Source organism: Epinephelus moara, chromosome 23, assembly GCF_006386435.1.
Source record: "Epinephelus moara isolate mb chromosome 23, YSFRI_EMoa_1.0, whole genome shotgun sequence".
Classification (NCBI taxonomy): domain Eukaryota; kingdom Metazoa; phylum Chordata; class Actinopteri; order Perciformes; family Serranidae; genus Epinephelus; species Epinephelus moara.
The window spans coordinates 31029749-31039919 of NC_065528.1; the positions used below are offsets into that span (position 1 = coordinate 31029749).

General features: G+C 42.2%; 2 protein-coding genes across 5 annotated transcripts in view; one reads left to right on the top strand and one right to left on the bottom strand.

Moving 5' to 3' along the window:
- abcc9 (ATP-binding cassette, sub-family C (CFTR/MRP), member 9) overlaps positions 1 to 10171 on the bottom strand; it is a 555625-nt gene that overhangs the window by 536606 nt on the left and 8848 nt on the right. For all 4 annotated transcript variants that reach the window (XR_007569361.1, XR_007569360.1, XM_050036263.1 and 1 more), the window contains 6 exons: positions 3779 to 3920; positions 3557 to 3678; positions 3281 to 3447; positions 1875 to 1976; positions 1557 to 1697; positions 1253 to 1444 (listed from right to left, as the gene is read on the bottom strand). Coding sequence is in view for 2 of the 4 variants with exons in the window: in XM_050036263.1 (XP_049892220.1) it covers positions 1253 to 1444; positions 1557 to 1697; positions 1875 to 1976; positions 3281 to 3447; positions 3557 to 3678; positions 3779 to 3920 (866 nt within the window). In the remaining 2 variants the exon portion in view is untranslated. The remainder of the gene's footprint in view (positions 1 to 1252; positions 1445 to 1556; positions 1698 to 1874; positions 1977 to 3280; positions 3448 to 3556; positions 3679 to 3778; positions 3921 to 10171) is intronic.
- Positions 1 to 10171, top strand: part of ptpro (protein tyrosine phosphatase receptor type O) — a 201047-nt gene that overhangs the window by 48760 nt on the left and 142116 nt on the right. The gene's annotated exons all lie outside the window — the stretch shown is intronic.

Here is a 10171-nt window from a genome sequence, read left to right on the forward strand (position 1 = left end):
ATAAGTAAATATGCTGAACCATTGCGATGGATTCAGAGTTTGCAGTGACGCCAATTATGTTCCGCCTCGTTAGTTCACTGCACGGACCGTTTAACCTGGCAACAACTGCAGCCGGCTCAAACGTGATTGGTCAATATCACGCGGACTACAAACAGCCTACAACCGCAAACCAGGGCTCTTCCGCTCTTCTTCCGGAGGCAAGATCTCCAGGGACTGCCTACAGACTCTACATTCACTGAATGTAGAGTCTGTATATAGAGACTAATTCAAACGTGACTTCAGCTAGCAGGCAAACATGAAGGAGGAGACGGAACGTAGGGAGAAAATAAGGAAACATACGTGACGGTAAACGAAACATCAGACATCGACACACATTAGAGCCACGTTACGTCGTCAGCCGCAGAAAATAAACTTGCCGTTACTTGTGAAAGATTACTGTTACAATTTCATGAAACACAACAAAATTCTACGTTTTTTCCCCCCCCAAAACTTTCACTGATTTTTACTAATTTCATAACTTTTCCAGGCCTGGAAAATGTGACTGTGAAATTCCATGACTTTTCCAGGTTTTCCATGACCATTGGAACCCTGACGAAAGGTTGAACACAGGTCAGACAACCCCAGGTCTGACCCTGGTCACTGGTGTAAAAGAAGTATCAGACACACACGTACTGGTGGTGACATAATGACTGTGCCCCACGCCTTGGTGACATCACACTGGAGAGTAAGTCATTTATTGGTTGACTGGACCACCCAACATCACTGTGAGGCTGCGACACAACTTGTGTGTGTGTGTGTGTGTGTGTGTGCGTGAGGTGTGGATGAGCCACGATGTTGCACTAATTAGCACTTAGCTTTTAATACAATGATCTTATGTAAACACTGGTCGTGTCTGCGGCTCCAGTAACATCAGCCCAAACATGATTTCTCTGAAGGGAACTCAATGACGCTCAACTTTTCACACTGTCGCCTCAGTCGCCGTCTGCGTTCATCTCAGGATGTTTAAATGTGACTCTCTTACGGCTGGTTTTACATCTCACAGCTGTCAGCGACAGACATGGACCTCCCTCTATCATTTACTCCAGTGTATACAACGGCAGCCATACGTAGCAGCAGACACGGTGCACTTAATGTATGTCACAACCTACTTCCAGCCTTTGATTTGTCTTCACTGCTGGCACATATTTAGGCCCACACACACACACCATCTCACCTCTCTGGCTCACACAGGCTCATACGTACACACACCCACCTTGATCTTGTCTGGCGGTGCAGTATGTGTTCCATTCTGCATGTACTTTACGATGCCAGAGATGCAGAGCGGCCCGACGAAACCCAGCAGGTCGGCCAGGTAACGGAAAGTGCTGCTGAGCAGGATGGGACGACCAAACGCTCGGTACATGGAGAGCCAGATTGACGGGGCTCGATTCGGGTCCTCAGGTGTCTGTGTGGAGTGAGAGATGATGGGGGGAAGGAAGATGAGTTTAAATTTGAGAATTACAGAAGGAACCAACCAAACGCTGGATTAAACCAGGTGCGGGCCTCCAGCTGCTCACCCTTTGATCCTCGTAAGCATCTTTGAGCCGTAGGTAGTTGGTGAGGGCTCTCATGGCGATGGGCAGCTTGCCGATCTTCTTCAGCTCTATGGGCCTTTTATGGGCTCCAATGATGAGAGGATTCATCCACCAGTATGTCGCCTAAAACGTGCCAAGAATTTGTACCATTTAATCTGCTGCCCAGTCGAGCTGCAGTGACATCTGATATTCATTTTGAAGTTTGGCTGTTACATGATGTGAAAAGGTGAGTCTGAATATTGGAACTGGGTACGTGTTTACTGATTGTTTCAGTCAGTGTTTTGAAATTTAGAAACCTACCTTAGACAGCAGGTTGACAAACGGCTGCAGAAAGCGAACCCCCAAATCCTGCAAATCCTCTGGTGGTTTCACCTTCTGGGGGCTGGCAAAGAACACGTATTTCTACGGGGAAAGAAAAGGACAAAATTAATGGCAGCAAGAAACGCCGACTTGTTATTATAAAGCTAGAAAATATCCAGATTGATGGAAGAGAAGAAAACATGAGAAAGAAAAGTCCCCACATGCCATTTATCATTTTTGGAAAATAGTGAAATACAGTTACTAGAAAAATGATATACTGTTTTTACAAACTCGTCAAACTCAATAAAGGTTTACTATGCAGGATTCTACTGACAAACAATATATAGACCCTTTTACTGTTAGTGAACAGTATGACGTTTTTGGGTGGGCGGGGATTAGCTGGAGGCAAAGCTATTCTTCACAGACATGAGCTAGAGCTAGCTAGCAACTTCTGTTGGCTTGTTTAAGACAATGGAGGAAGATGATGTGAGTGGCACGTTCAGAAATACTCATTTCAAGTGCCGGAGCACACTCTGGCACAAACTGGACCGTTTGTAAATCTGGAGTACGCACAGCTAGCAGCAGCAGCAGCAACCCACCATCTGATACCTGCACGCCATTAGGACAGAAACAGAACGTCTGTGGTCGTTTTGACTTGAACTACATGCTGACTGACTGTTGACCAGCTTTACAGTCTAAAACCAGCCGTTCAGGTGAGGTCAGGTGACACCATCAGCCGGCTTGAGTGAAGCTCAGACCGGCCAGTTCACACTGCTACTGTTCTCTGCAACATTCTAAAACGGTTTCATCTTATCTTGAATCTTTGGGCAGAACTGTGTTGAACGGGGGTGGCACGGTGGTGTAGTGGTTAGCACTGTCGCCTCACAGCAAGAGGGTTTCTGGTTCAATGCCAGGAGGGAGCCCTTCTGTGCAGAGCCTGCGTGTTCTCCCTGTGTCAGCGTGGGTTTCCTCCAGGTGCTCCAGCTCCCTCCTAGCCTGGAAATCCAGACTCAAATCTAGAAAGATTTTGAGTCTGACCCTCATCGATACACCCCTCCTACCCAAGGGGCGGCACTAACTGAGGCATTTCAAATGCCGCCGCACACAATTGGATAGCACGATGGCCAATCAGAGCAAAAAACAAGGTGACGTATTCATTGCACTAAGCCCCATTTGTTTGCCAACCAGTGGGACTAACTGATATATTATGCTTTTGCCGTATCCCGTCGGCAAAACAGCAAAAACTTCCTTCCTAGAAGCGAAGGCTACTTTTCGACTCCTACGGCGCAGTGCTGTCGTCATGCTGTCGTCTGAGGCAAACTGTGATTTGTGATATTGTGCTTTATAAATAAAACTGAATTGAAGGTTGTTCAGTTAGTGAGGTTGGATGAAACATGATTACTCACTCTGATTCTTATGACGTTGATCTCCACGGCCATCAGCAGTCCGTACAGGATCACTAATAGGGCTGTGATGCAGAACCGCAGGTGCTCAGGTCCAACGTCGTACACTGCAAACTTCCACAGCTTAATGGTCTTTGTGATGAACGCCAGCACCCAGTAGATGAACAGGACTGTGTGGAAACACAACAGTGATGTCGTGTCATATCAAGGACAGGTAAAAGTTAAAGCAAAATCAAGATGAGGATTAACCAGCTCAGTGTCTCTGGTGTTGAGTCTTACCCAGCAGCAGTTTGGGGAAGTTGGATGTCTCGATGTTGTGGTAGTAAACCACTGACGTCGTGGCTGCGACGAACCCCATGAAGGCTGGCATGAAGAGATGGAGGTGGTTGGTGTCCATCATCCTGCAGACACAAAATATAATTCATACCAAAGCCGTCAACCTTTTCATTATGTGTTTAACTTCACTGAAGACAACATGAACTATATTTCCTGAGGTCTCACTTGTTGGAGACGATGCCCTCTGCGAACTCGCACACGTGGACAAAGAGCAGCGAGAAGGTGAGGATCCATCTCATGTTGTGTCCGGGGAAATGAAGCCATGTGTTGTGATGGATCTGGACTTTGGAGCTCTGACTGCCCCAACCTGACAGACAGACAGATACAGAGAGAGAGGCAGGAAGAGTGAAGGTGAATCAATCAATCTTCATTTGTATCTTACCGTCCATTCAGGTTAATGCAGTTCAAAGTGCTTCACAGAAAACTGACAAGTCGATAAGACAGAACAAGTGCAGACCATAAAAACAATTTAACAATTGAGTCCAACGCACAAGAGACTATAAAAATTATTAAATATAATATAAAGTTATAATAGCAGTTATAGTAGAAAAAAAAACAAGATTAAAGTAATAGATTTAAAAAAAGATTAAAAAAAAGTCAAAACAACCATAAAAGTGATAACGTTAAATACAACTAAAAAAAAAATAAAATAATAATAATAATAATAAACACAACATAAAATAAAAATAATGCGAAAAACATAAAATAAAATAAAAATAATGCACAAAAATAAAATAAAATAAATAATGCACAAAAATAAAATAAAATAAATAATGCACAAAAAATAAAACATAAAATAAAATGAAATAAAAATGTTGAACAAAAAAATAAGACAAAATAAAATAAAAATAATGCATAAAACATAAAATAAAAAGAAATAAAATAAACATAATGCACAAAACATAAAATAAAATAAAAATAATAACACAAAAAAATCTATGGCCTTCCAAGACTGCAATGCAGATGACAAATAATAACAATAAAATAGTTAATAAAAGCTAAACTAAAAAGTCCAACAAAAAGAGATGGTGGTCGACAGCAGATGCTCACAGTTGACAACTTGGAACCACCAAATATTTACCAAAAGTTTTTGCTTTAAAATTGACTTTTGGACGATTAATCAATTATCAAAATAGTCGCAGATTAAAATCCACTGATCTTTGTAGCTCTAAATTCACTATTAAAAGATAATAGTTCTGATGCTTCAGCAGCTCTGAATTTCAGTCCAACACTAATGTGAGTTTCATTTCATTTGCACTGGGAAGTCGGAATTTCCGAGTTCCCAGTTCGAAATTTCAACTGAACACCACCCAAAAGTCGGATTTCCAGCTCAGAAAGTCAGAGGAACTCCGAACATCAACAGTAGTGGAAGCTGTAGTAATATAATGTTAATTAGCACTCTTGTTTGTGTCTCATTGAATCAGCCGTGCACGCAGTCCTGTCCATCCTCTACCTTTGGACGTTACTACAGTGTTTATATGTGCAAAATACAGCACAGGTTTTCCAGCTTGTTGAACTGAAACGTGGTCAACCCAGGTGTGACATCATTCACAGCGCTAACCTCCGAGGTAAAAGTCGATTTAATCCAGCTTTAATTTATTGGTAAAAAGGGGTTCCACAGGGTTTAGTTTGAGGGAACAGTGTCTTCTGTGAAGTCTGTTTCTGTTAACTCAATGGACCGCAGCCATTTCGGAGGTTCATGGAACAGAGAGCATAAAAACTAGAACCAGGAAGTATCAATTAGTGAGTCCTCGGGGAGCAGCCTGAGGGCTTCTGGTCAGAACCATTCCCATAAACTACACACACACACACACACACACACACACACACACACACAGAACATATAACCAAACACGTATTCACTGAATGTTATTCTCTGGAAAGTAATGCAGCAATAACAAAGCAGTCCTTCCTTCTTCTTCCCTCCTCTCCTTCTCTTTGCCCTCCTGACCTCTTCGCCTCTTCCTCTGTGTTTTTTCTTCTTAATACAGAGGGTTTATTGTTCTTGATCAGGAAGTATTACAGAACTGAACTTCAGAAATACTTGCTAACATCACAGCTCTATAATATATTCAGTATATTTGTATATATTTGTTTAAATTGCATTTTGTTTACTGTTTGTTTTATGATTTCCTGCAGCAGCAGTCAGTCCCTGATAGATCACTGAACTCTTCTAATCCCGTCTTAATGACTCTTCAAAGCTGCTTAATGTCACACTGGAGACGAGACAGTGACTTAAACTGTGTGTGTGAGCGAGAGGGCCGTTAATGTCACTGACACATCTGCTCTGCCCGCCACATGACCTGGAGTGATGCCGCACTAACAGATTCATGTAACACAGCTGAGTGGGAAACAACACTAGTTTCCCTCCTTCACTCCTCGCTGTCAGAGATGTTTTTGCGGATAATATAACTGTCAAGGAAACTCAAGGGAAATGTCAATATAATATTTCGATATGAAAACGTATTAACTGGATAGCTCTCCCAAGTCCAAGCCCATACTAGGGATGTCACGATTACTTGATTTCACTATTAACCGCGATTTTAAACGCCACGGTTAATTATTCGTAAAGATTCCTCAACACCGTCACTCGCCAAAGATTATGCCGGGACGCAGAACCATATACAGTAGGCAGATCAGTGCCACTCGCAGTCGCACGGAACGAAAACAAAGTTACACAAGCGGTACAGCTGAATAGGCGTCTCCGAGTGATGAAGTATGGATGAAGACTTATTCCCCCCCAAAAAACGGATAAAGTCAGCCGTGTGGGATCATTTTGGCTATCACAAAAATGACCAAGGGGTCATTATTGATGACGGCTTTCCAGTTTGTAAAACATGCCACAAAAAAGTCATGATACAACACCTGCGGGACAACCACCCGGCTTTACATGCACAAGTAAAGGTAAATGCACAATAACTGGGTTAAAATACGTCAATCTCGATTTATCTAATGTAACATTGAATTAAAAATGATATGTTAGCGTGTCATTTGCAATTAATGGCACTGTGACAAACTAAGGCACGTCTCTGAAACTTTTTTGATGGATAGTTTTGCAGTTTGTGTGCACACAGCGTGAGGTCAAATCATTTTTTTAGTCGTCAGACTGTTTCAGTGTCCGTGTGCAATGTGGAAGATATACGTAATGTCTTCTCAAGGTCCTCAGTCAGTGAACATTTAGCATTAGTATTACCTCCTTTTGCTTCCTCCCATCTGTGTTGAGTAAATGTTGGACTTGTCCTTCCAGCACTATGCCTGTTTCATTTATTATTAACACTGCACGAGATATGCTCTCAATTTATTTGTGTAATTGTAATTTAAAGAGAACAAAAAGACACGCACATCCTAGAAAAAACTTAAGACTAGGTGCTGGACCAGGACCACAAAGAGGCATGTAGGAAAGTGAGTCCGCACACTAGATACTGCTCCAAAGATTTAATGTGAATATCACCACATGTAACGTTTTGGGCCCAGGCCCTTCATCTGACATGAAATTGTATTTTAAACAAAAAATAAACCTTTGTTGCTATATTATTTTTGTTATGTTGGCATGGAAATAAATGAAACTTAAAGATCTATGTGTTCATGTGATTTTACACATTCATAGTGTGAAATTAATTAATGCATAATAATCGTGATAATTGTAAAACCGTGATTATTTCTCTGACAATAATCGTACCAAGAAAATCTATAATCGTGACATCCCTAGTCCATACAGATCCTTTCACTGTTAGTTAACAGAAAGATGTTTTTTGGTGGGCGGGGCTTAGCTGGAGGCAAAACAATTCTCCATAGGCATTAGCCAGCGTTACCTAATGAGTTCTTTCAGCTTGTTTTAGACGATGGAGGAAGATAATGCGAGTGGTGCGTTCAGAAATACATATTCTGAGTGTTGGAGCACACTCTGACACAAACTGGGCCATTCATAAAATCACAGCTCTGTCTGAATGTACCGTTCGGTTATTCAGAGCGCCACACTCTCAGAGAGCAGCAGCAGCAGAGTGAATGTGTGATTAACTTAACTGTTGGTTAATTCACGTAGAAATATAACGCTCCAACGCACCATGTCAGGTCACTCACTCTCCGGGACCACCAGTGTTACTCGAATAAGTAAACACTGACCAACGGGACCAGACTGGCCGACCCGTATGCTCTCACTCAGTGGATGGATGATGTCACAGGAAGCCAATCTTACAAAGGAGGACCACACTTGTTTGTTTTTCTATGGAAGCTAACGTTAGCTAATGTGCTAAAAAGTTAGCGTTCCAGAGAAATCCAATATTCCTCTTAATCCCTCCCCAGTTTCTGATGAGGTGGACATGATAACCCTTAATACACATAACCTTATTCATCCCTACAACAGGAAATACTTTCTCCCTAACCTGATATGAAGTGTGCGCTGCACATGTGAGCATTTTTGATGATGGCCTCCATCCAGTCCTTTGGTCTTATCACTTTTAACCATCTTTGTTTTTGTTGACGGGCAGTGGCGGCTGGTTTTGAGCCATGACTCCTTCTATTCTGGCTCCCAATAACACAACAAGACAAACACATTTTAAGACTCCTGTGTAGCCTACAGCCCTGTGGGGGAGAGGCAGGTTTTGCCTCCAGCTAACAAACTGATGTCACTGTGACGTCGGCCCTATACAGCATAAAACAAAAGGTCTTTCTACTGTATATGAAAGCAGTGTGAAGTCAGACTTAATGTGAAGTTATGAATGTTGTGGGATACAAAAAATGTCCAAAATAGATGCAAGACAAAGCTTTGTGGCGTCCTTTAGCCCAACAAGACCACAACTCTGGTACTGTGCAGGAAAACAAAAAGCAAGAGCATCTCTCCTGCAGTGGTCTCTGAGCCACGTGCTTTGAAAGGAGGCAGACTGTATCCCAAAGGCTGCTCTAGGACGGACTCTTCCAGGCAAAGGAAAACCGTGGAAGACCAAAAATAACTTGGGGCAGAACTATGCCGAACCAAGTGAAAAGCCAAGTTGACCTTAACTTGGGGTGAGGTTCAACATGTTGCCAATGATACTGAACAATGGAGGGAGCTCACTGTGGCCCGTTGTCCTGCACTGGATGAAGAGAATTAAGTGGGTGAGTAGACGCTTCAGTGTGTACTTAAAGGGACAGTTCAGAGTTTTTTAAGTGTGGTTGTATGAGGTAGTTATCCACAGATAGTGAGTCAGCACGCCCCCAGTTTAAAGAAGCAGGCTGGAGTCCAACAGGGAAGCTAAGATACTGGTGATTTATGGTGATGTTGGATTTTAGTTTAATGCCTCAGTATGATGAAGTTTCTTGGTTTGTCAGATTGTGATAGAGGATTTAGTGCCCACTCCTACATCCATATATACATGGGGCTGGCGCACACACACACACACACACACACACACACACACACACACACACACACACACACACACACACACACACACACACACGTCTATCACAGTGCTTAGGCATGCGTATAGAGACAAACAAGCATGTTTACCCTTATAAGCGTTACATAATCACACGTATTAAACACAGTCCTGTATGTATCGAACACTCTGAGCAAAGATCACACTGTTCATCCTCACAGGATCAGTTCAGCCCTGACAGCTGCAGCGATCTCTGAGACTCTCCAGCAGAAAAGGTGAAGCTTTCAGAGGCTTTAACAGGAAACACTTAAACATCTGTCACAAAACACAGACTCACACCACTCAGGACGTTTACAGCATTTGGCCCAAAATACTGTACATCTGGTACTTCTAGAAGTCAGCAAAACTTAACCTGTAATGAAACTCATTTTCTGTAACCACTGAAATGTTAGCATGGTGGAAATAGCAAGCTAGCTGGCTAACAAGCCACCCGCAGTCAAAAGTGCAGTTTTGGACGGAGGACAGAGAGGATGACCTCATCAGTTTGATTGAGGAACAGCCATGTTTGTATGACACGAGCCCTAAAATAATTTAAAGGTTTTGACTATTATGTGTTAAGGCCTTTGAGCACGGAGTCCGTTTTTGTTTCGTCCAAAATTGTAGCAAGTTAAATACGACCTCACGTCGGGTCAATCATGTTTGTAGGGCTGTACCCAAATATTCGGATATTCGTTTCTATGGGTAGGTATGCGTTATGAAAATTTGGTATTCGATATTCGTTTTTTATTTACTTTTTTTTTTTTTTTGTGCTAAATGTAGTCTTTTTGTTGTTGGTAAATGTAGGTTATCAATAAAAATCAAAACTTTTAAATTGCATTGTTAAAAATGTGAAAATATAGTATAGCCTACAAACGGAGCTTGTGTGCGCGGCGCGTTTGAGCGCATCCGTCTGAGGCTGTGGATCAGTGTCAAGTTTTACCACTTTATCACTATTCCCTCTAACTTGTGGCTGTTTTTTCGTTATCTTTTGAATTTAATATGAATTATGGAACCGTTTTTGTCAACGTTTGTTTCCCCCGTTTTGTACAATAAATTATTGTTTAAAGTTTCAACAAGTTTCTTTTGGAGTGCGTGACACAAGTGTGTTTTGAAAACGACCGCGAACTGTCACCTGCTCAACACATCAGTACCTTCGGATGCC